General features: G+C 35.1%; 1 protein-coding gene across 1 annotated transcript; it reads right to left on the bottom strand.

Annotated features, from left to right (window-relative positions):
• Positions 1–24,121: 24,121 nt before the first annotated feature.
• On the bottom strand, positions 24,122–24,958 carry LOC112016556 (uncharacterized). The gene has a single exon (XM_024049110.2). The coding sequence runs from the start codon at positions 24,956–24,958 to the stop codon at positions 24,122–24,124; it is 837 nt and encodes a 278-aa protein (XP_023904878.2).
• Between the last annotated feature and the right edge of the window lie 2,816 nt (positions 24,959–27,774).

The raw sequence follows: 27,774 nt of genomic DNA, 5'->3' as shown, positions 1-27,774 counted from the left end.
GAAGCTTCACAGTCTTTACTGCCTTGGTACCTTCACAGGTGGTCTCAAGAATGGTCCATGCTTCCTTGACAACTTCCGTGGATGATATTTTCTTGAATTCCTCATTGGTCACCCCACAGAACAAAGCATTCAAGGCCCTACTGTTAAATTTTTTCGCAATGATTGTTGCAACATCCCAATCCACTGGCGATTCCTTTGGCTTAATCCAGCTGACTTCAATAGCTTGCCATACCTGTTCACATAAAGCCTGCAAAAACACTTTCATACGAACTTTCCAGTACGCACAATTAGTTCCATCAAATAAAGGAGGAATCAAAAGAGATTATCCATGATCCATGACAACAGGGGTCAAGGATCACACTCAGGAAATTAATGTAATCAGAGTGAACCCGCTCTGGTAACACTTGTGGGAAATTTAGACCCCGGTTGATAGAAATAACAAGTTTTAAACCAAGTTGTTAATTAGATTTATTATGAATAAAACTTGTTAAAACAAACAAACATTAATATCATGTCAAAATCATGCAGCGGAAAAATAAATAAGACAAGATATGATGACCCAGAAAAATCAATGAAACAAACTAGTCTCACAGTAAAAAAACCTAGGGGGAAACCTTCCCGAAAAGCAATCCACTATAGTAAAAATAAGTTTTAGATCTAGTATAAGACCTTTGTTCTTAGACTCTACAATCCCCGTAGATGAACTCACAGTAGAAACCTTCTACCGCTTCAGAACCTCTGAACTCTTCAATATATGAATGCCACCATTTTTGTTGCATAGATCCCAATACGTGACTAACTCCTTTGCACGAATCCCAGTACGTGACTCACTCACCAACTTAAGGAAGAAGAATGTTGGCTGCAAAGTTTTTCACTTCATCAATAATGAAGATCAAGAAGCACTTGGTTATAAAATCCTAAGGCGCAAAGACGCAGTAGCTTCTTTTTGAGAGAATAAGGTATCGGTCACTTTTTGCATATGTTCTCCTTGTATTCTCTTATGTGATGACCTCTAAAATTAGCCTTATATAGGTCTAGGGTTGTGAGAAAAGAAACCCTACACAAATACAAAAGTCTGGCCCAAAAATTAGATCTGAAAATTCTGATTTTTTGTAACCTCGATCGGTCGGGAGGTGTCGAGCTTTAAACCTCGATAGATAGCTAGGTGTCGAGGAGGTGTCGAGAAGTTGTCGAGGGGACAGGAGATTTCTCGATCGATCCACCAATTGTTGAGAAGGTGTCGAGATTGCGATAACAATCAACTAAAGAGCTCGATAGATAGCCAGCTGTTGAGAGGTGTTGAGCAGGTGTCGAGCTATCTGTTCGCAGGTGTCGAGCTATCTGTCCAGCTTTAATGAACAACTTTTTTTCACTTATTTCATGTTCCAATCTTTATGGCTTTAATACTAGACTTAAACAACATATTTCTTGAAGTATTAAATACATCCTAGATTTACCCAAATACAAGTAAAATGCGTTTTGTCAAAAGATTAACTAATTACATAAAAGAATGACATATGTTCTTAATAAGTGAAACACATATGTCCTAACACTAAGCTTCTTAGTGGCCAACCTATACAACTTCTCATACTTTTCGGAGACTTTGTATAACTTTGCATAGGCTGTGTGTATGTCATCTTGTTTATCCATCTTTTCAAACTTAGACTCCACCAATTTCTCTTCTTTATCCACATCTTCAACGATCCTCTCAGTAGTATTTATGGTGGTAGTGAAGGCATTTAGGATTCCATCATCCTCATTATCAGAATCATTTTCAGGCTCAGTGTCACTTAACGTAGCAGTATGTGCCTTGCACTTCCCAATGGTCTTGAGATACGTAGGGTACTCTTGTTTCATATGATTGAAACCTTGACACCCAAAGCACTTTAGTCTTAAGGGAACAGTGTACTGATCGCCATCCCTAGCATCCTTCTTCCCTTTGTCTTGGCTCTTAGACTGAGAAGAACTCGACTGTCTACGGTCCCTGTCAAAACCCTTTGCATTGGCATTCTTCATAAACTTCTTGAATTGCCTGGTGATGTAGGACTTCATCTTAGAATCTTCATTGTTTAAAGACTCATCAGTGTCTTTGCTCTTGACTTTCAAAGTCATCCTTTTGCTTTTGCTTGATTTCCCTATCCTTGTCAAACCCAACTCATAGGTCTACAAATTTCCAACCAGTGTAGTCAAAGGAATTTTATCGATGTCATTTGATTCCTTAATGGTAGTGATCTTGGCATGAAATCTCTCGGGTAGAGACCTGAGCACCTTTCTCGCAATCTTGGGTTCAGAAATGGTTTCCCCAAGATTAAAGGTTGAGTTCACTATGTCTTGACATAGAATTCATCAAACGACTCATCCTCCTCCATCTTGATCTCTTTAAAGCTTGTAGTGAGCCTCTGAAGCTTTGAATCCTTAACAGCCTTAGTTCCTTCATAGGTTGTTTGGAGAATGGTCCATGCTTCCTTAGCAGTTTCAGTAAAGGATATTTTCTTGAATTCCTCATTTGTGACTGCACTGAATAGAGCATTCAATGCTCTGTTGTTGAAGTTTGTCGCCTTGATCTTAGCATCATCCCAGTTAGTCGACGCTTCTGTAGGCTTGGTCCAGCCTATCTTCACAGCTTGCCACACTTTCTCATCTAAAGATTGTAAGAAAGCTCTCATGCGTACTTTCTTTTATGCATAGTTACTGCCATCAAATAAAAGTGGTATAATAAAAGACTGTCCTCTATCCATGACAAACAGAGGTCAATGGATCATATAGAAAAGATTAACTCTAATCAAAGTATGCCTGCTCTGATACCACTTGATAGGCCAAGAATGTATTGACTCATTATGTTGAATTAATTGATTAATTAGCCAAATTTATTAATTAATCAAATTAACATGCAAAATGCATGGTAGCACAAACAAATCACCAATTAAACTAAGTATGAAGCGAAAAATAAATTGACACGGTAATTTGCTTACGAATGGGAAAAACCTACACAGCAAAAACCCCCACTAGGTGATTTTAAGGTCACCACTCCTAAGAATCCACTATTATCAAAACAAGTGGTTACAAGTAAAGGAATCCCAGTACCTTATACCAACTTACAGTTGAACCCTTACCCTAATACCTAATTGGACTTGTTCTGTAGTGACAATCTCTCTTTCTCAATTTACAGCTCCTAGTACGTGACTAATCAATTGCGCGGATCTTAGTACACGACTTGATCACCGACTTGAGAAGGATTTTGGTTGCAAAGTTCTTCTGTTCATCACAGGATGAAGATCATGAAGTTGCTTGGTCACAAAACCCTGTGGTGTATAAACACAGCAGCTTATTCGAGAGAAAGAAGAACTGGGGCAAACTAGGTTTCTGGTTACACTTTTCTTTACACTTGTGGAATTGTACTCTTGTGCAACTGTGCGTAACCTTTTACGGTCCTTAAAATAATCCTTATATATGTTTAGGGTTGTGAGAGAAGAAAACCCAAACATACATTCACAGATTGGATGAAAATCAGATCTAAAAAACTGAACTTCATAAATCTCGACAGATACCCTATCTTTCAAGCAGTTGTCGGGCCTTCGGGCCGAAACAGCTCTCTTTAAGCCTCAATAGATACTAGATGTCGAGCTTTAATGAACATCACTTTCTCACTTGATTCTTAGACAGATTTGCATGGTTTTAACACTTGAACTTGAAACCTTGTTTCTTGAAGTATTAAACACATCATAGATCTACCAAATTACAGGTAAAGTGCGTTTTGTCAAAGGATTAGCCAATTACATAAAATAGTGACATATGTTCCTAACGTTGAATCACATGTCCTAACAGTAGCATTTTTAAAGTGTTGCTGTAGGGGAGGTCTATAATCGTGTTTTTAAGGGTCTTTAGCCGCATTTCTGTGGAGAGGGCCTATTGTAGCGTCGAGAAGCACAGCTATAGGCCCAACAAAAAATTAAAAAGAAAAAGAGAGAATGTACTACGACATTTTCGAAGCGCTGCTATAGCCAATCTATAGCCATGTTTTTAACAAACGTCACTTAAAACTCTAATCTATAACAACATTTATAAACACTGCAGTAGAAGAGGTCTATAGCTACGTTTTTAAGGATCTTTAACAGTGTTTTTTTGGATAGTGCCTATTGTGACGTTCGAGAAGTGCGGCTATAAGGCAACTAAAATTTAAAAAAAAGAAAAAAAAGAGGACCTATTGTGGCGCTTTTAAAGTGCCGTGATAAGTCCTACCCAAAAAAAAAAAAAAAAATTTGTGTAGACCTATTACAGAGCTTAGAAAGCGCCGCAAAGATCTTGTCCCAAAAAAAAAAAAATTAATGTACCTATTATGGCGCTTGAAAGCACTGTAAAGGGGTATTGAACATTTTAGACATATTATAGTGCTTAGAAAGCACCGCAATAGGGGATTACCAAAAAAAAAAAAAAAAACCCTTAAACGTGTTTTTTTTTTTTTAAAAACACTTCAGCTCTTTCTCTCTCTAACCCGATTTTAGATCACTCTCTCACCGTCAATCCACCCCTCACCGGCACCAATCCTCTTCACAATACTGCGCCAACGAAGCTTAGGCTAGCACATACTAATTTGATCTCTACCTAACAAATGCCACCCCTCCTTGCTAATGCTGACAAACTCTAGCTGCCCCTCCTTGCCAGCGGCGCCTTAGAACCCAGCGCTCCTCCTCACCACCGACCCATACTCTTTCATACCCATTTCACCTACATCTCCTCCCTACTCATTTCCACACAACCTTCCACAACCATATATGTATATACCATACCCACTTCCCTTCCCTTATGGTATAAACAAAACTCCTACATTAGATCTACTACATTATCATATGTTATCACATGCTATCATGGTAGACTATATTCACCTAGTACTCGTCCTACATTATCATCATCATCACATTAGATCTGTTACATTAGATCTATAGTGGCTATACATAGGTTTTATGTACACAAGACTTGAAGCATCCAACACCATTTTATGAAATGATCAAACGGTTGAGTATGGTTGTAAGTTGCAACTGAACATGCATGTGATATAAATAATGTTCAAATTCATATTGAACCCACTGTCTTATAAACACAAGAAAGAGCTCACTTTAAATAAATGGGAAACTCACAATAATAAACAAAGTGTTTGGAGCACACCTACACCAATAGTGACTTGTACCAATACTGTTATGTACTGTGGGTTAGTTAGGATTTTAAGAAAATAAAAGGCATGGATATGTATAGAAATTTTGAAATTTCTTACTTTGGATAGTTTTGCCATTTTGGTTTACTAAATACAACGTTAGGCATAAGAAATATTTGCCATCAGTGAGGGCCAAACTCAACCCAATTTGCTGTGTATCAGTGTATTGATGAAGGCAATAGATCACTCGAGCTGAAATGGGCTAGCTCAAATATAACACTCAAGAAACAGTCATATAGATTAAAGTCAAAGGATTAGATGAGAATGCATATGGATTATTCCTTGGGGATCCCAAAAAAGGATAACAGAATTATAGGAAAAAAGAAGAAGGTGTGAATGCATGGATTCCTTCGGGAATCAAGATCGCTTTAAGCAATTGTAACCTTTAAAAGTACCTCTTTTAATTGAATAGCGCGAATATAAAAGTCAATTGAATAGCTCATCTAGCTATCTTTTTCTAGATCAAATAGCTTCTTGTATGACATGACAGATTTGACACTTCCAAGAAATAGGATCTTAATCTGTATTTAACTAATCATATAGATGAGAGAGAGAGAGAGAGAGAGAGAGAGAGAAGAAAAGAATTAAAAAAAGAATAAAGATTCGAGGTGTAAATAGAAATGAACAAAGTGATTTTTTAGGTGAAAATTACTAAAAATGAAATCTAATGAATTCAAAGCAATTATGCAAAATACTATTTAAATTAAAAGATAAATATTAGTGAATGTCATTATTTTTAGCTATTTGTGTTACATCTAGAGTTTTATATCTAAGTTACTACAATACTACTTGTAGCAATTGAAGCTCACAATATAAATATATTATATGAGGCCAAAACTTATATTATCTTTAAGCTCCTCTTGGCCTTACAGAGTCCTTAACAAAATTTCTTTTGTATTGAATTTGATTTCAGGTTCTTCGTTTCTAGTTTTTTTTTTTTTTTTTTTGGTTGATAATCTTCATTTCTAGTAATTCGATCCTCAAACAGTGTCTTTCAACCAGTGTAATAAAAATACTCAAATTATTGAAACTATACCTTTTAGATTTAACACTCCCTATATTTTTGTCACATTAGTTTTCTTATTAAAAAATTATTAAAATGATTTTTTTTTTTCAAAAGTTCCAAATTACCCGAAGTCTTTTTCCAATCTAACTTCAAGAAGTTAATAAATCCCTAAAAATTATTTTATTCAAGCTAAGATATACAGCTAGATTGGACTACACGGGCAATGGAGATTCAATAAATATAGGAGTTGAGCTTTCTCATTTGGTGGGTTTGATTCCTGGTGATAGTGATAGATGGCAGTCGTATTGTCCAATGTCTAATATCGTTTAATGGTTTCGGGGAGTTATGGCAGGGTTGCTTTTGAAAGTCAACCAAATGTACTATCCTCATTCCTCAGTGAGAGATCCTCAATGTGAGCGGCAGGATCGGAGCAACTATGTAACTCATTAAGTGTATGGCGAGTAGTAGCTGTTTTTTCTAGTGTTTTTATATTAGAAAGAGTTTGTGTCCGGTGGCTAATTTTAGTGAACATGTTAAGATGCGGATACATATTTAATTTTGAATACGTGTCTAGTAGAACTAGTCATTAGATACAAATTGTGTCCTTCATTGCAAAAAATCAGGTCTATAGCCGCGTTTTTAAAATGCATTTGTAGCTTCTAAAAATGCAAGTATAGGTTCATTTGAGCTATATTTGCGTTTTATATAGCCGCGTTTTGTAGTGTTGCCCATACACTGCGGCAATAAACTCGACTAGGCTATACCAGCATTTTTAAAGCACCGCTATAAATCTTTAACCTATAGCGGCATTCTAAAAATCCAGCTATAGGGGTTTTTTATTTTTATTTTTTAATATTAACTTTATAGGTCTTTAACCTACAACGGCATTTTAAAAACGCAGCTAAAAGTTTCTTTTTTAATATTGACTTTAGTAGTGTTTTACAAACGCTAGTCTTTAACCTACAGCATCATTTTAAAAATGCAGCTAAAGGTTTTTTTTTTTAATATTGACTTTAGCCGAATTTAATAAACGCTGCTATAGGTCTTTGACATACACAGCTTTTTTTTTTTTTAAATTAGCTATAGCCACGTTTTATAAACGCTGCTGTAGGTTTTTTTTTCTTTTTAATTTAGCTATAACCGCTTTTAATAAACACCGCTACAGGTTTTTTTTTAAATTTAGCTATAGTAATGTAAAACGCAACTATAGGTTTTTTTTTTTTTCCCCTAGCATATCACAGATTTTTGTTTTTGTTCACAGATCTATGTAGCAACCTGCTAGGCTATTTTATCAACCTGTTTATATATGTCCAAAATATTTAGTACTAAATAAAGAAGTGGACAAACCAACCTATCAAATTAATTTATTAATAACATGCTACGATAAATAGATTGAAATGTCAAATTAAAGAAGACAGTTCAAATGTCTAGAGAAGTTAACTATCCTACATTATACATTCAATATATAAATAAATAACTAAGTACTCCTTAAACCCAAAAATATAAGAACTAAGTTAACTATCCTACTATATACATTGAAGTATACTTCTTGCAGCCGGAGAGTACTCATCAATCCTCATAATCATCATCATCGTCATCTTGAATATAATAAAGGCATAATATTAAGATCACTTAACAACGTTCGTATGAAATAGACAAAAAAGAACACAATGCAACTAATTTTCTTCCAACTCATTGCAATAAGTTACTTTTCCTTAAATTAATTTTTTTTTTGTACCTGAGAAAGAAATGAAGAATGCATATGTGTGCTAAATTCGGCCATCATTTGTCTCATTTGCAACATTTCTTCCCTCCTCTCACTTCTCTCTTACTCTAGTTGCTCTTTATGCATTGCATCTGATTGGGCTAGTTGCTCCTTCATAGACACAAGCACAGTCTCTAATTCCGTAACCCTCTAGGAGGTTTCATTGGAAGGTGGCGATGTCATTGTATATTTTGAAAGGTTTCTTGGACTTCTTCCTGAGGGATTCGTCCAAAACCCACCCCACGTACCCGTCCATTGTGCTCTGGACCCATCAACTGAGTGAATGCATCATCTTTTGACCATAGGATTCCACCACTACTCTCTCCTTGTAGTTGTGTGCCCTCTTCATTCAGAAGTTCTTTCATGCTGGCCTGCTTTCCCAAAAGAACCAAATAATATATTACTTTCTATAAATAATACAAACAATTCCACGTATTTACAGTGAACAGATAATACTTACAATGTTTTCTCCTGCTCGGGCAGTAATAGGAGTTCCATCTTTGCAGCTATATACTTTTTCATAAACCATAAACCACTACACACTCTACTAGTGACCCTGTTTCTTGCAACTACAACATGTTCAATAAGCTCATTACAATAATTATAGGGTGAAGACGTGTTTAAGTCTTTATAGTATCATCTTTGTAGTGTGGCTACCCATATTCATTCAATATAATATTTAGGAGTTCATGTCGATGATAGCAAAATATATGGCATCATGCACGTACAACCTATATATAGCAATAGTCAGCCCAAAGCCAGATCTAATCTATATATTACTAAAAGCTTAAGCGTAGCATTTAATGTTGCTACGCTCAGGTTGAGCCACATCAGCTGCCATGTCATTACCATTCTTTTTCCTGAATTTGTCCTACAATTTAAAATTAGTTTTTTTAAAATTTAAAAATACTAATAAAAGGAAAATAATTCCCTACCCTTTGTGTTCCATGGTTACAATTTTAAATGACAACCCTTTGTGTTCCATGGTTACAATTTTAAATAGCAACCATTTGTATTTTGCAGTTATAATCTCAAACGGCCACCCTTCAACTTCTTAACACTAGACTTTGGCTTTCTAACTCCTTCATCTCTTCCTCTCCTCATACTATATTAATACTGAAAAACTGGATAATTCAGTTTAGGTATCTCTAAATCCCAATTGCTCTTAACCTCTATTCTTGTGGCTGCCTACATAATAGTTAAATGTAAGGATTAGATTAATAGTGTTGTTCTTTTTTATTGTTTTTTTTTCTTTTTCTTTTTTAATTTTGTTACTACCTCTTTTGTGTTGTGGCTCATATATGAGTTTTTATGTATTTAGGTTAGATATTTGTACTAATACATGATTGTTTGTTTCTATGTTTAAAATTGATTTGTTTTTTTTTTTTTTTTTTTTNATCCGCGCAATTGGTTAGTCACGTACTGGGAGCCGTAAATTGAGAAAGAGAGATTGTCACTACAGAACAAGTCCAATTAGGTATTAGGGTAAGGGTTCAACTGTAAGTTGGTATAAGGTACTGGGATTCCTTTACTTGTAACCGTTTGTTTTGATAATAGTGGATTCTCAGGAGTGGTGACCTTAAAATCACCCGGTGGGGAGTTTTTGCTGTGTAGGTTTTTCCCATTCGTAAACAAATCACCGTGTCAATTTATTTTTCGCTTCATACTTAGTTTAATTGGTGATTTGTTTGTGCTACCACGCATTTTGCATGTTAATTTGATTAATTAATAAATTTGGCTAATTAATCAATTAATTCAACACAATGGGTCAATACATTATTGGCCTATCAAGTGGTATCAGAGCAGACACACTTTGATTAGAGTTAATCTTTGCTATATGATCCATTGACCTCTGTTTGTCATGGATAGAGGATAGTCTTTTATTATACCACTTTTATTTGATGGCAGTAACTATGCATAAAAGAAAGTACGCATGAGAGCTTTCGTACAATCTTTAGATGAGAAAGTGTGGCAAGCTGTGAAGATAGGCTGGACCAAGCCTACAGAAGCGTCGACTGACTGGGATGATGCTAAGATCAAGGCGACAAACTTCAACAACAGAGTATTGAATGCTCTATTCAGTGCAGTCACAAATGAGGAATTCAAGAAAATATCCTCTACTGAAACTGCTAAGGAAGCATGGACCATTCTCCAAACAACCTATGAAGGAACCAAGGCTGTTAAGGATTCAAAGCTTCAGAGGCTCACTACAAGCTTTAAAGAGATCAAGATGGAGGAGGATGAGTCGTTTGATGAATTCTATGCCAAGACATAGTGAACTCAGCCTTTAATCTTGGGGAAACCATTTCTGAACCCAAGATTACGAGAAAGGTGCTCAGGTCTCTACCCAAGAGATTTCATGCCAAGATCACTACCACTGAGGAATCAAACGACATCGATAAAATTCCTTTGACTGCACTGGTTGGAAATCTGTAGACCTATGAGTTGGGTTTGACAAGGATAGGGAAATCAAGCAAGAGCAAAAGGATGACTTTGAAAGTCAAGAGCAGAGACACTGATGAGTCTTTAAACGATGAAGATTCTAAGATGAAGTCCTACATCACCAGGCAATTCAAGAAGTTTATGAAGAATGCCAATGCAAAGGGCTTTGACAGGGACCGTAGACAGTCGAGTTCTTCTCAGTCTAAGAGCCAAGACAAAGGGAAGAAGGATGTTAAGGATGGCGATCAGTGCACTGTTCCCTCAAGACCAAAGTGCTTTGGGTGTCAAGGTTTCAGTCATATGAAACAAGAGTACCCTACGTATCTCAAGACCATTAGGAAGTGCAAGGCACATACTACTACGTTAAGTGACACTGAGCTTGAAGATGATTCTGATAATGAGGATGATGGAATCCTAAATGCCTTCACTACCACCGTAAATACTACTGAGAGGATCGTTGAAGATGTGGATAAAGAAGAGGAATTGGTGGAGTCTAAGTTTGAAAAGATAGATAAACAAGATGACATACACACAGTCTATGTAAAGTTATACAAAGTCTCCAAAAAGTATGAGAAGTTGTATAGGTTGGCCACTAAGAAGCTTAGTGTTAGGACATATGTATTTCACTTGTTAAGAACATATGTCATTCTTTTATGTAATTGGCTAATCTTTTGACAAAACGCATTTTACTTGTATTTGGGTAAATCTAGGATGTATTTAATACTTCAAGAAATATGTTGTTTAAGTCTAGTATTAAAGCCATAAAGATTGGACCATGAAACAAGTGAAAAAAAGTTATTCATTAAAGCTAGACAAATAGCTCGACACCTGCAAACAGATAGCTCGACACCTGCTCAACACCTCTCAACAGCTGGCTATTTATCGAGCTCTTTAGTTGATTGTTATCGCAATCTCGACACCTTCTCGACAATTGGTGGATCGATCGAGAAAGCTCCTGTCCCTTCGACAACTTCTCGACACCTCCTCGACACCTAGCTATCTATCGAGGTTTAAAGCTCGACACCTCCCGACCGATCGAGGTTACAAAAAATTAGAATTTTCAGATCTAATTTTTGGGCCAGGCTTTTGTATTTGTGTAGGGTTTTTTTTCTCACAACCCTAGACCTATATAAGGCTAATTTTAGAGGCCATCACATAAGAGAATACAAGGAGAACATATGCAAAAAGTGACCGATACCTTATTCTCTCAAAAAGAAGCTACTGCTTTGCGCCTTAGGATTTTGTAACCAAGTGCTTCTTGATCTTCATTATTGATGAAGTGAAAAACTTTGCAGCCAACATTCTTCTTCCTTAAGTTGGTGAGTGAGTCACGTACTGGGATTCGTGCAAAGGAGTTAGTCACGTACTGGGATCCATGCAACAAAAAGGGTGGCCTTCATATATTGAAGAGTTCAGAGGTTCTGAAGCGGTAGAAGGTTTCTACTGTGAGTTCATCTACGAGGATTGTAGAGTCTAAGAACAAAGGTCTTATACTAGATCTAAAACTTATTTTTACTATAGTGGATTGCTTTTCGGGAAGGTTTCCCCCCAGGTTTTTTTACTGTGAGACTAGTTTGTTTCATTGATTTTCCTGGGTCATCATATCTTGTCTTATTTATTTTTCCGCTACATGATTTTGACATGATATTAATGTTTGTTTGTTTTAACAAGTTTTATTCATAATAAATCTAATTAACAACTTGGGTTTAAAACTTGTTATTTCTATCAACCGGGGTCTAAATTTTCCAACAAGTGTTACCAAAGCGGGTTCACTCTGATTACATTAATTTCCTGAGTGTGATCCTTGACTCCCGTTATCATGGATCGTGGACAATCTCTTTTGATTCCTCCTTTATTTGATGGAACTAATTATGCGTACTGGAAAGTTCACATGAAAGTGTTTTTGCAGGCTTTATGTGAACAGGTATGGCAAGCTATTGAAGTCGGCTGGATTAAGCCAAAGGAATCGCCAGTGGATTGGGATGATGCAACAATCATTGTGAAAAAACTCAACAGTAGGGCCTTGAATGCTTTGTTCTGTGGGGTGACCAATGAGGAATTCAAGAAAATATCATCCACGGAAGTTGTCAAGGAAGCATGGACCATTCTTGAGACCACCTATGAAGGTACCAAGGCAATAAAGACTGTGAAGTTTCAACAACTCACTAGTAGTTTTGAAGAAATAAGGATGGAGGAGGATGAGACCTTTGATAAGTTCTATGCCAAACTCAAGGATATTATGAATTCTGCCTTTAACATTAGAGAATGTATTGTAGAATCCAAAATTGTGAGGAAAATCCTTAGGTCCTTACCTGAAAGATTCCATGCCAAGATCACTGTCATTGAAGAAGCAAAGGACATTGATCAAATTCCTTTGACTGAGCTTATAGGAAACCTTCAAACCTATGAGATGGGATTAGGCTCAATGGGAAAAGGTGAAAAGAGTAAAAACTTGACTCTTAAGGGTATAGAGGAAGAGATTGAGGACTCTGAAAGCGAAGATGAAGATGAAGATGAAGATGAAGATGAAGATGAAGATGAGGATGAGGATCTATCATTCATAACTGATGAGATTATCAAGCTTCTTCAATTTAGGAGAAAGAATAAAGGAAAACCTCCTAGGAAATTTAAATCCTCTAGGAAGGGCAAGAATGAAAAACCCCTTATTCAATGCCATGAGTGCAAAAGTTTTGGTCATATGAGGATAGAGTGTCCAAACTATCTCATGAAGAAAAAGACCAAAAAGTCAGAAGATAAAGGGTTGGTTGCTACTTAGAGTGACACTGAGGATGACTCTTCTGATGAGTTTGTGGATGAATGTCGTCACGTTATGGCCTTTGCTGCCTCAATTGATAAGGTGATTATGGAGAGTGCTAGTGACAGTAAGGATTCTTCTAATGATGAAGTACCCAAGAAGTTGACCCTTCAAGAAGCCTATGATAAGCTATGCACTAAATTCATAAAATCTGAAAAGACTTCTCATCTTTGTAGAAAAGAGCTCAATGAGGTAAAAACTGAAAAAGTTGATCTGTTAGGCAAATTACATGAAACTATAAAGTTAGTTGAGACTCTTGTTGTGGAGAACGCCTCATTAGAAGAGAAAGTCAAGAATCTTGAGGTTGAGCTTAGTCAAGCTAGAACTCAAATAGAGAGGATGTCTATTGCAAAGCTTGATGAGGTATTGAGTGCTCAAAAGCCTAGTTTTGATAAGACTGGCTTAGGATATGCTGTTTCCTCCGGCCCCTCCTCTTCCATGGCTTCTGGATCAAGGACTGTCTTTGTGCCACAATCTGAGAAAGGTGATAAAGGTATGAAATTTAAAACTGATCTGTCTAATTCTAAATCCTTTATTAGACCTCATATTTGTGATCATTGTGGTATTGCTAGACACATTCGTCCTAATTGCTTTAAGTTGTATCCTCATAAGCAATTGTCCAAATGGTCACAGGTTTCCTCTCAAGGACCTACACTTTTGTTTGGAGAGTTATTAAAAGTTTTGAACTTTTTAACTTAATTTTAGAAGAATTCTAATTCTTCTATGTCCTTTAGTAGATATACTAGGACACATGCCTTTTCATCTTTACGGCCAAAGACTCGTGCTGCGTGGGTGAGAAAGGAGCCTAAGACTTAATTATCTTTTCTGTTTGTCCTCTGCTTTAATTCTTTCTATCTAACGTAGGACTCTCTTTACTTGATTTCTTATCTATTTTTGGAATCATGTTTTCATGCATTTGCATTTTTCTATCATGCCTTCATGCATATGCATCTTTCTTTCTGCTTTCATGTTGTTTATCTGTTTTTGTTTGGTTGTTTAGTTTTTATTTTTTTTTTGTTTTCAAAATAAAAATAAAAAGGAAAAAATTAGAAAAATACAAAAATAGTGTGTGTTTTGTGTACATTGGTACTTGTGTACCTTGAATGGCCATTGAAACAAAGTTTTCTAAACTTTGTATCTCTTGTAATTTAAATGAGCATCTCTATGCACAACTAAGCAAGTGAGCTTTGTAGCTCTTGTTTATGATAGTAAGATTAAGTCATTTCTTGAACTTAATACTCATATCACTCTTTTTGACAGGTAGGACTAGAAAATGCTAAGAGAAAGGCATAAATAACCATCTCACCACTGTTGTCCGGCAATTATAATAAGACACCTGTATGCTTCGGCATAGCAAAAGTGCAGTGTCAAATGCTTAACATCTTGGGTATTTCTTTTCTCTCTCTTTTATGCCCATGCATGAGATGCTAAAATAAAAGAAAATATGCAAAGAAAATAAAAAGAAAAGAGATCAAAAATGCTTTAAATATTATTGCAAGCGTGTATTTTAGGAGATGTGGGAGTTATAGGATGTACCTCGAAGGTGATAGTCCCCATCAAATAGTTATGATTGTGTATGAGTTAAAGTTATTTTCTCATATCTCAAATCGTCATAACATGTATACACATATGCAATCTTGTGATGTTTTTCACACACAACACACAATATTCTTTGCTACTCTTGATACATGTGCAGGTACAATGTAATTTGGCCATCACAAGGTTTTACATGTGCTAATGTATGCTCACTAAACGATCTTGACTTGTTTTTGAAATATAAAATTGGTTAAACTTATTTAGTGTGTGTGTGTGTGTGTGTGTGTGTGTGTGTGTTTTGGGATCTATGTGCTTAAAATTTTTTTTGTTGAGAGATTTGTTTTTCACATGTTTTGCATCTTTCTTTATCTTGTCATCCATAGCATCTTGTTTCATTACATTCATGCATTTATATGGATTTCTTTGTGCCCCCTTGATCATCTTTATGTTTCTCGGGTGAAGATTTCTAGCTTCTAGTACCCTTTGTCAATCATGACAAAAAAGGGGAGAAATTATGGAGAATATGTGGTTTCTTTTGGAGATTCTACATGTTAGAAGGAGAAATACATTCCTTTGTAAGGGGGAGATGTGTTTCATCTTGTTAGGGGGAGTGCTTACCTCCTTTTTCTTGTACCTTGGGTCTTGTGACCATGTTTATATACATTATGCTTATCTTCTTTATATGCTGATGTATGTTTCTTTCACCTACCTTTACATGTGATGTTTCTTTTCTATCTTCATACACATGTTTCTTATATTTGTATGCAATCTATTATTTCTGTTTCACACTAAAATGCCTTGATGAGTTTTGTTTAAAGTGTTTCAGAAATACAAGTTGTCAAAGTCTACTTGCCATAAACTTTTTTCTTGCAAAGTTTTTCAAGAGTTTGTGTTATGATAGATTTTATTGTATTCAAGAAGTGAATATGAGTTGAGTGATTTATAACTTCTCTCATATCTCATTTGTTTGTTGTGGTTTTGTCACGGATTGCCAAAAGAGGAGATTATTAGGACATATTTGTTTTACTTGTTAAGAACATATGTCATTCCTTTATGTAATTAGTTAATCCTTTGACAAAATGCACTTTACTTGTATTTGAGTAAATCAAGGATGTGTTTAATACTTCAAGAAACATGTTGTTCAAGTCTAGTATTAAAGCCATAAAGATTGGACCATGAAACAAGTGAAAAAAAGCTATTCATTAAAACTGGACAGATAGCTCGACACCTGCGAACAGATAGCTCAACAACTGCTCGATAGCTACTCGACACCTCTCGACAGCTGGCTATCTATCGAGCTCTTTAGTTGATTGTTATCGCAATCTCGACACCTTCTCGACGGCTAGTGGATCGATCGAGAAAGCTCCTGTCCCCTCGACAGCTTCTTGACACCTCCTCGACACCTAGCTATCTATCAAGGTTTAAAACTTAACACCTCCCGATCGATCGAGGTTATGGGAAATCAGAATTTTCAGATTTGATTTTTGGGCCAGGATTTTGTATTTGTGTAGGGTTTTTTTTCTCACAACCCTAGACTTATATAAGTCTTATTTTAGAGGCCGTCATACAAGAGAATACAAGGAGAACATATGCAAAAGGTGATCGATACCTTATTCTCTCAAAAAGAAGCTACTGCATCTTTGCGCCTTAGGGTTTTGTAACCAAATGCTTCTTGATCTTCATTGTTAATGAAGTGAAGAACTTTGCAGCCAACATTCTTCTTCCTTAAGTTGGTGAGTGAGTCACGTACTGGGATTTGTGCAAAGGAGTTAGTCACGTACTGGGATCCATGCAACAAAAAGGGTGGCGTTCATATATTGAAGAGTTCAAAGGTTCTAAAGCGGTGAAGGTTTCTGCTGTGAGTTTATCTACGGGGATTGTAAAGTCTAGGAACAAAGGTTTTGTACTAGATCTAAAACTTCTCTTTACTATAGTAAATTGCTTTTCAGGAAGGTTTCCCCCCTAGGTTTTTTTACTGTGAAACTAGTTTATTTCATTGATTTTCCTAGGTCATCATATCTTGTCTTATTTATTTTTCCGCTGCATGATTTTGACATGATATTAATATTTGTTTGTTTTAACAAGTTTTATTCATAATAAATCTAATTAACAACTTGGGTTTCAAACTTGTTAATTCTATCGACTGGAGTCTAAATTTCCCAACATTTAGTAATGTGGAGCTTAAGCGAGAAGAAATCTCTACAAAGTTTAATGAAGCCAATCAAACTATTGGAGCACTGAGATTTGAGAATAATTTCTTGGCTGAGAAGACCAAAAAGCTTAGGCAGGGCTGTTCCAAGTCAGAGCTCAGTTGGAAAGGACTTCAAGTGCTAAGCTTAATGAGATGCTCAGTCTTCATAAATCGGTTTTCGATCGAACCGGTTTAGGGTATGATTTCTCTTCTCCTATTATTGCTTCTACTAGTACTACTGTTTTGTTCCTCCTACTAATAATGTTAAATTTGAGAACAATGATGTTAAGAATGAATTAGCTAGTGAGAACATAGACAAGGGTAAATCTATCTTAGGAGCACCCCCTAAGCTTGATAAAAAAAAGAGATTAAAAACCCTAGGGCTAAGAAAGGAAACTCTCAGAAGCCAAAACAAAAAAAAAAACAAAAAAAAAAAAAAAAAAACATCATTTTTGTCATCACTGTGGCATAGCTAGACATACTCGACCAAATTACTATAAGTGGCTAGCCACTCAACAGAGCAACTGGCATGATCGTGTCAGGAAACCAGAATCAGTTTCCATCCTCTTTTACTCCTCTTGGAGATCTTCTCATAGCCCTCATGTTCCTTTCGAACTTGAATGGTTTTAACTCTTCTCCCTCACCATCGGATCAAGGGTTTGCTAAACGGAAAGGTTCTTCCAATGTGTGAAAGGAAAAGAGCTCCAAGTGATTCTATCACTTATTCTCTCTCTCCCCTTCTTGTTTTTAGTTTTGCTTTACTTTTGTGTTTTGCTTTTATGTTCTGAGTCAATCTAGTTTTTTGCATTGCTTTATTTTTGTTTAACATGTTTTTGTTTGGTTAGTTTTCAATTTTGCTTTATATATATATATATATATATAAATAAATAAAACTTGAAAAATCAGAAAAATACAAAAACAGTGTGTGTTTGTGTACATTGGTTCTTGTGTACCTTGAATGGCCATTGAAACAAAGTTTTCTAAACTTTATATCTTTTGTAACTTAGATAAGTATCTCTATGCACAACTAAGCAAGTGAGCTTTATGGCCCATATTTGTGATGAGTAAGGTTAAATGATCTCTTGTACTTAACACTCATATTACTCTTTTTGACGAGAATGACTAGAAAATGCTAAGAGAAATGCATAAATAACCATCTCACCAATATTGCCCACCAATCATGAAATGACATCTGTATGCTTCGGCATAGCAAAAGTGCAATGTCAAAAGCTTAACATCATTGGGTATTTCTTTTCTCTCTCTTATATGCCTACGCATGATATGCTTAATAAAAGAAAAATATGTAAAGAAAAATAAAAGCAAAAAGAATAAAAATGCTTTATATATGATAGCAAGCATGTATTCTAAGAGATGTGAGATTTATAGGATATACCTCGAAGGTGATAGTCCCCATCAAACAGTTATAATTTTGTGTGAGTGAAAGTGATTTTCTTATATCTCAAATTGTCATAACATGTAGAAACTTATGTAATCTTGCGATGTTTTTCACATACAACATGCAATATTCTTTGCTACTTTTGATACATGTGCAGGTACAATATAATTTGGCCATCACAAAGTTTACATGTGTTAATGTACCCTCACTAAACTGTCTTAACTTGTTTTTGAAATATAAAATCGGTTAAACTTGTTTAGTGTGTGTGTGTGTGTGTGTGTGTGTGTGTGTGTGTGTTTTGGGATCTATGTGCTTACATTTTTCTTGATTAAGAGATGTTTTTGAGATATTAAAATATTGTTTGGATCATTGGTTAAGTTACATGTTTGATTGCATTCATATCTTGAAAAACTATTTTTAAGCAATCTTGATAGCTCCTCGACACCTCTCAACAGCTAGGCTATCTATCGAGCTCTTCAGCTTCTTTTTTTATCGTAATCTCGATAGCTCCTTGATCCATCGAGAAAGTTTGTCTCCTCGATAGCTCCTCGATCCATCGAGCCTTGTTTTGCTATGGACACCTCTAGATAGCTGCTCGATAGCTATATCTCTTCAAGCCTTTAAAGCTCGACACCTCTCAATCTGTTGAGAATTATAAGAGTCTATAAATAGGATCTGCGCAAATTCCTTTTCATTTCTCTCGATCTCTCTCGACTCCTGCAGACTCTTCACCTCCCAAAACCTCTCTTTTTCACTTCAAACTCCTTTCCCAAGAGTTTTTCGGCTTCAAGATCATTTTTCTTACATCTGGTATGATCTTTATCTCTCATTCTTCATGCATTTAGGTATAAGTTTTAGGTTTTTGAAAAAATTTTGGGGTTTTTCAAAATTAGTGGAGTTTTTGTGAAATTTTTGGGATGGGCTTTGTGAAAAAGGTTTTAAATCATCATGCATTGCATCTCATTTGCATTATAATAATGTTTCATGCATTTTAGATGTATGTTTACTTTGTTAAACTGATTATGTGCTAGTAGGATTGGATTGGGCTGAGCCCATGATGTTTTTACTATTGCATATCACATGCTCATGCATTTTCATGCATTCATACCTTACATTCTCTATATTCTTATATATTGATTGTGATTGGTGCTTTTTTGCGTGTCTCTCTCTCTCCCTCTCTCTCTCTTGTTTACATTAGTTGCGTCATAGCACCTAAACATAAATCTACTCCGTCTCGGAACCCTCTTCATTCCGGGGCATCCACTTCTTCTGATCCTACTCCCTCACATGTTCGGTTCCACGATGATAAAGCCCAACAGGACTTTTCGAAGAACTTTTCTAGACAAGGCATTCATTCGAAACACTAAGTCATTTTGTCGGACTTCTCTGACACTAACCTACCCACTGTCATTCACAGTAAGGGTTAGGAGTCACTATGTGACATCCCGATCACTTGTCCATCCATGCTTATACAGGAGTTCTACTCCAACATGCATAGATTTGATTATTCAGTACCTCTCTTTATCACTAGTATTCAAGGTACACGCATCGTGGTCACTCCGGATATTGTATCTGACGTGCTCCATGTCCCCAGGGTAGAGCATCCTAACTACCATGGTTGTGAGCGTCTTAAGACCATGTCTAAAGACGAGCTTATATCCTCTTTTTGTAAGCATCCCTCTGATTGGGGTGATCGTCAGTTCACTTCTTGTATGGCCTTTGCTAAAGGTCCTAGGTTCATTAACATGGTTATGACTTTTTCTTTTTTTTGCATCCTTTATCTCATTATAACTCTATTACAGAGCCCCGTGCTCGATTTTTGCTTTCCCTTTTAGAGCATCTTACTATAGACTTTCCCTCTCATTTTATTCTTTCCCTCATAGACGTGTATAGGGATACGGCAACCAATGATAAGCTCATCTTCCCTTCAGCTATCACGAGGATTTTACGCCATTTTTCTGTCCCGTTTCCCGTTTCTGACCACTTCCATGTCATGTGTGACATAGACGCCGCTACCATTAAATGAAGCGAGGTGCAGCTACGTTCAAAGCAGTCCGGGACAACGATTCCTCCAGCTTCTACAGCTCCATCCACATCCACTCTCTCTTCTTCTACGGGCAGTGTGACTTTTGAGGATATCATAGCACAGCTTATGCGCATGGATGCTCGCCTCGACACTCTCAGTGATGAGTTGTATCAGGTGAACACTCATGTTGATCATATTGCATGACAACAGGCAATCATGGGTGGCTTCGTTGCTTCTTCTCCTCCTACTCCAGAGGCTTCTGAGAATGAGGATGATGATGCTGATGTTGATGCTACTGATGCTGAGGATGATGGTGCTAGCTCCTCCAGTGCTAATGAGATGTCTACTTGATATACTTACCATTTGTCACTCATGACAAAAAGGGAGAGTAGTCTTGGATATGAGAGTAGTCATACTCATAAGGGGAAGGTTAGTATAAGAGATTTTTGTTAGGGGGAGTGTTCATATTTTGAGGGATGTAGTGAGGACTTTTATGTATCTTTTCTTTTCTCTCTATTTTAGATACATTGTTCATGTGATCTTATGATCATTTTGTAATAGCAAACCTTGTACTTGTTGATATATATATATATATACATTTGAGGTTGTTATTACATTTCTTTCACCTATATTTACATGTGTTGTTTCTTTTCTCTCTTTATGCACATGTTTCTTATATATTGTATGCAATTTTTTTATTTCTGTTTCACACTTAGATGCCATGATGAGTTTTGTTTAAAGTGTTTCAGAAATACAGGTTGTCAAAGTCTTCTTGCCATAAACTCTCTTCTTGCAAAGTTTTTCAAGAGTTTGTGTTAAGATAGATTTTATTGTATTCAACAAGTGAATATGAGTTGAGTGATTTATGACTTCTCTCATATGTTCATTTATTTATTTTGGTTTTGTCACAGATTGCCAAAGGGGGAGATTATTAGGACATATGTGATTCGATGTTAGGAACATATGTCACTATTTTATGTAATTGGCTAGTCCTTTGACAAAACCCACTTTACTTGTAATTGGGTAAATCTAGGATGTGTTTAATACTACAAGAAACAAGGTTTCAAGTTCAAGTGTTAAAACCATGCAAGTCTGTCCAAGAATCAAGTGAGAAAGTGTTGTTCATTAAAGCTATCGAGGTTTAAAGAAAGCTGTTTCAGCTTGAGGCTCGACAGCTGCTCGATAGATAGGGTATCTGTCGAGATTCATGAAGTTCAATTTTTTAGAACTGATTTTCATTCAATCCATGAATGTATGTTTGGACTTTCTTTTCTCACAACCCTAAACATATCTAAGGATTATTTTAAGGACCGTAAAAGGTTACACACAGTTACACAAGAGCACAATTCCACAAGTGTAAAGAAAAGTGTAACCAAAAACCTAGTTTGCCCTAGTTCTTCTTTCTCTGGAAGAAGCTGCTGTGTTTGTACACCATAGGGTTTTATGACCAAGCAACTTTATGATCTTCATCGTGTGATGAACAGAAGAACTTTGCAGCCAACATCCTTTTCAAGTTGATGATCAAGTTGCGTACTAGGATCCACGCAATTGAAAAGTAGAGATTATCACTACAGAACAAGTCCAATTAGGTATTAGGGTAAGAGTTCAACTGTAAGTTGATATAAGGTATTGGGATTCCTTTACTTGTAACCGCTTATTTTGATAATAGTGTATTCTCGGGAGTGGTGACTTTAAAATCACCCGGTGAGGTTTTTGCCATGTAGGTTTTTCCCATTCATAAACAAATCACCATGTCAATTTATTTTCCGCTGCATATTTAGTTTAATTGGTGATTTGTTTGTGCTACCATGCATCTTGCATGTTAATTTGATTAATTAATAAATTTAGCTAATTAATCAATTAATTCAACACAAAAAGTCAATACATTCTTGGTCTATCAGCTACTATAAGTCAAGGTTTTAAGCGACATTTGTTAAAAACACGGCTATGGGTCAGCTATAGCAGCATTTTTCAAAAATACTGCCAAAAAAACACGACTATGACCTAATTTTTAGTAGTGCTTTTATATTAAACTGTAATAAATAAGAAAAGACTGTTGAGATCAGTATTAATCTCGATGTATTGTAATAATTAAACACAGAGATTGAACTCATGTGTAATACCAAACACTTTTAGGTTTCATTTCTCGTCAACTATGAATTTATTATTATGTTAATGAATTTTTCATTACCATACCAAATACAGAAAGATGAAAACTTTATTTTGTTATGCATTGTTTTGGAATGTAAAACAAATTAACATGAAAATATTTATTATTAACTTTGACCAGGTGCACATGTGACGCGTGAGCATAATATAAAATTAGAAATAAAGCAAATATTTATCCAAAATAGAAAATAAATTTGTTATTATTGATTTCATTGGAAATAAGGAAGAAAAGAAATGTGTGTAGCTTATTAGCAAGATGCAAAAGAGAATTGTAGAGAAAAAATAAGAGTGTGTTGAGAGCGCAAAAGAAAGTAGGTAAAAAATGAGGATATAATCATCAAAATTAATTATCTTTATTTTTTTGAAAGATTCGTTTTATTTAAAATATTCCTTTAGGTTTTGTTCTTGTTGACTATGAATATTTTATTCTGTTTAAAGGATTTTTCATTACTACACCAAATATAGAAAGATGCAAATTTTGTTTTCTTACACACTTTTGTAAACTACAACAAATTAACATGACACTATTTATTATTAAGTTTGAATAGACATGGAGCACATGTAATGAGTGAACATAACAAAAAGTTTGAATTAACAAATACTTATCTAAAATAGAAAATAAATTAGTTGTGTGCAGTTTATTTGAAAGATAATAGAAAGAATTTTTAGAGGATAAATAAGCGTTTGTAGAGAGTGACAAAGCAATGTTTGGGAAAATTTTGAGATGATTATCAACAATTTAATTTATCTTTATTTATATTGCTAATTTATTACAATAACTAAAAATTTATTTAAGAAGTTAGTCATGAAAAATGATGTAATTTCAAATTTTTGTAATATATATATATATATATAAATATAATTCTTTAATTACAATGAAGAAGGAAGTTTAAATCTTAAATATCTTGTAAAATACGAAGAGATATTAACCAATTGGAATACATCTATATGAGGATATGACATCGACTTTTATTATTACATTGTGTTTTCAAGTGATTTATTCTACACCATTTCTTCATGAATATAAATAAACAAAATATGTACTAAGATTAAAACTGTTGAAATAAACTATAATGATACCCATAGGAATCATATTTTAAGGGTTGTATAAAAAATTCTCTTTATTTTTTCTTTTTCTTTTTAGTTCATCCGATATATGTATATCAATTAGAGAAGTCAACCCTAGACCTTTGATTACAAGCTGTCATTTCAGGTTATTGTCAGACCATAGGGATGTTTGGATCTTCTAATTTGAATTAACAAAATATATCTCATGAGGAAAAAAAAAAAAAGTATTAATGTATGAAAATTTCCAAGTGAACAAGAATTATAAAAATTTAATTCTTTCTTTGGGTTTTTTTTTTTTTTTTTGGGCAAAATAACATAAAGAGTCTATTAGCAAATAAATAAAAATAGCCACAATAACAACCACTGGGCAAGACAATAACAAAACTACTTGAAACACCAAACCCCATCCTAGGACTAAGGAGTTATTACATATCCATATAGAAGAAGAGGAAAATGCAATTTTTTTTTTCTTTTTTGAATTTGGCTCTCTTAGATAATCTATTCTCGACGTTCATACTTTCTAGCCCATATGTGTTTCCCATTGATCCGAAATTTTGCAATGTGGAGTCCACTCAAAATTCGATCAACATTCTCAACAGAACGCAAAACCATCTTAGCATACAAGGGCTGTGAATTATTGGAAGGTGCATTCCCCATTTGCACACTCTCCACACAATCTCCATGTTTTTTTGTAAAAAGCTCCTTCACTTCCTCTTCCAACACTGGAAAACCCCGAGAAAATGTCAAAAAGATTGTCCTATCATCCTCCGAAGCACAATCAGTTGCTTGCCAACCCCATAATTCTCCTGTAGGAAAATCACACTGTGTAGTTGTTGGTACTATAGTGATGGGACCAAATATTGGGTGTGGAGAACCAGGGAGATCAAAAGGTTGGTTCGAAGTTGATTGTGAAGTGCCAGCCATAACTTGTTGCAAAATATCTGTAAAAATTTGGCAACAAATAGTGTTAAGAAAATTCTTGATCCCAGTAGTTGCAGTGAATCTATTTTGCCTGAACAGTTGTAGAGATATGTCCCTTTCCATGAGCCTTGCAGTGATGGGAATGCCACCACTTAGTGCCGCAGAAGGAGTGCTGGGATCTAGACACTTGAGACATAAAACAGCTTCGTTTGCCAATGCATTTACAGTAGCATCAGGCATCTCCACCATTTTTACAACAATGTTGGGATAACCCTTTTCTTCAAGCCACAACCATGCAGCCATGACAAGCAAGGATTCCGTTGGATCTCGGGCTAATTTCATAACTAGTCGAGAGAATATCTCTCTATCAATTTTGTGAAAAAGGTGGAGCTCCTCAAGGCTAATTGAGGCCATCATGAGAATGTGTAGGTAAATAAACAAAAAGGCAAAATCTTAATAGAATGAATAGCAGAAGCTACTGTTACTGAAAAAACCTAAGAATGTGTCTGTATGTGGATGAATGATTGTATTATATAAACTAAGATGGGTCATTATATGGTAAGTTTTGGCATATAAAATCTACGGTAAAACGTGTTACACGCAAAAGAAACTATTTCAAAAGAAGTCAGCATAATTTGCACATAATCCTAATTTCCTTCACGTGATTGCATGCCCTCAGAGGTATTTTTCACTACTAAAGTTTAGAAGTAGTCACAGTGCAACTAATATCACTCCTCATGCTTTTATGAACTTCCCATCTATGGCTCTTTTTACTATATTCTCTCTTAATTTCACAGAGAGTCAAAAGTTTGACTATGAATGACATTCTAATCCTTATTGCCACTACAATTTGTGAACCTAAATGCTAACGTGGTTTAAATAAAATGCACCAGGTGCACTTTTGGTGTATCAGTGAGCAAGTCGAATGGAAGCCAATATTTTGTTTGAAAGACATCGAATATCACTACTGCCACATCATAGGGGACTGCAAAAGTTAGTGCAAAGAACCAAACATTACCTGAAGGAAAGGAATAATGAAAATAAGCTCTTAAAACCAGTCGGGATTGTATAAGGAAAATCAAAATACGATGAAGTTGATGCAAACCTACTTTCAATCCCATCAAGTAAAATCTTTATTTAGAATCATGAATTTTGCATTCTACATGATCCTACCATATATGTCCAAAGAAAGAATGGTTGATCCGCATAAACTTTAAATTGTGAAGATTAAGATGTTTGATAGGGTTGTGACTTGTGAGAGTTCTTGAAGGAGTAAAACATGTTTTAGGCCTAAAAAAAATTTAGTTTCTTGTGGTGTACTAAATGTGTTAGGAGTTAGATGTTAGCTAAATTCATGATAAATTTATATATCATTGTTAGGCTTTCATATTATAATGTACAAAGTAGTAAAGGCTAAAGTTGAAGATATTGTTCACTATGCAAGAAAGACAAGCTTGGTATTGCGAAGATTAAGCTCGATCATGTGAAACTAAAGTATTAGTCATGCAAGATCCAAATAGAAACTCTCGACAGAGTCTCAATAGAATTTCGGTCAACCAAAACCTTGTCTCAGTAGATTCTCTTCAGGGTCAATTTTGTGACTAGTTCTAGCCCGAATGAACCCTATACATATAAAAATCCTATGTCAACCTTGGTCTAAAAGGAAAGAAGACAACTACCAAAATACACATAAAAATCTATTGAACATTTTCTTTGTCTCCCAACCCTCTCTAATTGAATTATTCTTGAGAGGGGATTTTCACACAAATTCTAAGATCACCTACTAAGTGTTTGTTTGGGATGTGATGAAAAACTCAGCTTATTTGAGTTTTTAGTTTCTTTTTGGTACTATTTATGGATCTCATTACACTAAATTGGGTTCCATTGTATTATTTAGCTAGTTGTTAACTTTTTTTTTTATATATACTTTTAGCAAAAAGTTTTTAGTTTCAACTAAATAAATTGTTTTCAAGCAGACCCTAAGGGTACATTTAGTACACTGAATAGAAATTACGACTGAAATTGTAATCTTTATTACTAGTAATAAAGTGTATTGTAATGTAATAACTAAACATATTCATTAGTTTGGCTGTGAGTTATAACATTAGAATGAAACTTAACATTTATTTTAAGAAATATCTTACTTATACAATTATATCTCTTTAAAAATTGTTATTTTTAAATTTAAAAGAGATATGTGTTATTTTTTATGATTTTTTTTATTTTTACAATTGTTAGATATATATGGAAAGTTTATTTATTTAGAAATATATTAAGTTTTGAAATATTGTACTTACGAAGGAATAACTAATACCATATTTTAAAGAGGAATAGTTATTCCTCATTTTGAAGAATAGCTATTTATAAAGAATTATTATTCCTTGTAACAAAAACATAACCAAACTAAAGAATAACTAAACCATAGGAATAACTATTACATTACAACGCCTATTATTGTCTACCAAACATGCCCTAAGTGTATTAGACTACCTTGTGAAACCGCAAAGAAGACGAAAGTCTTCAAATGGCCTTAAAGTAACCAAGAAATTGGTTTTGTGATTGGTGATAGACTTGTAGCGTTGGATTATTGTGAAGACACAGGTTGGATTAGCAGTTGCAATAGGAGCAAGGAGATCAGATCTAGTGTCTGATTACATGTACTGGAGGTCTTGTAAGTTTGCTTCTATAGCAACTTCTTTTCTGGTGGATTTGGTGAGCTGGGCTAGGCCCATGAGTGTTTTTTCCAATTAAGTTTTAACTTCGTTGGACAATCCCTTATCTCAATTCTCAAGTGTGTGGTTGTTCTTGTGATTTTTTTTTATTACAGCCTTATCCATATCATAATTGTAATTGGAAAATTAACTATTTGGACTACTAATTGTAAAATTAATAAAATTGTTAGTAAATCATGTTTAGGGGGTCTAAAAACCGTAATTTTCAACTGGTATTAGAGCTTTCGTTCGCGTTATTTGGATTTATTTCCTCTATGTGATCCTTGACCCAAATATGTCATATTCAAAGCACAATTGTTGACTGTCCCGCCATACTTTGATAACAATAATCATTCAGATTGGAAGGTTCACATGCATGCATTCCTAATATCCATCGATTACTGAGTTTGGTTAGCCATTGAATAAGGGTGCACCAAACCAGAAACACCCATTAAGCAGTGGAACAAAGAACAAATAGCTAAATCTAACTTTAATAATAAGGCTTTGAATGTAAGTTAC

This window comes from Quercus suber, unplaced genomic scaffold (genome assembly GCF_002906115.3).
Source record: "Quercus suber isolate HL8 unplaced genomic scaffold, Cork oak 2.0 scaffold_440, whole genome shotgun sequence".
In the NCBI taxonomy this organism is placed as follows: Eukaryota; Viridiplantae; Streptophyta; class Magnoliopsida; order Fagales; family Fagaceae; genus Quercus; species Quercus suber.
Note: the sequence above shows the minus strand (reverse complement) of the source record. Positions and strands in the feature narration are given on the sequence as shown.

What these genes read in the sequence shown, in the direction of transcription:
- LOC112016556 (XM_024049110.2), bottom strand. Translation starts at nt 24,958, where the DNA reads ATGGCCTCAATTAGCCTTGAGGAGCTCCACCTTTTTCACAAAATTGAT.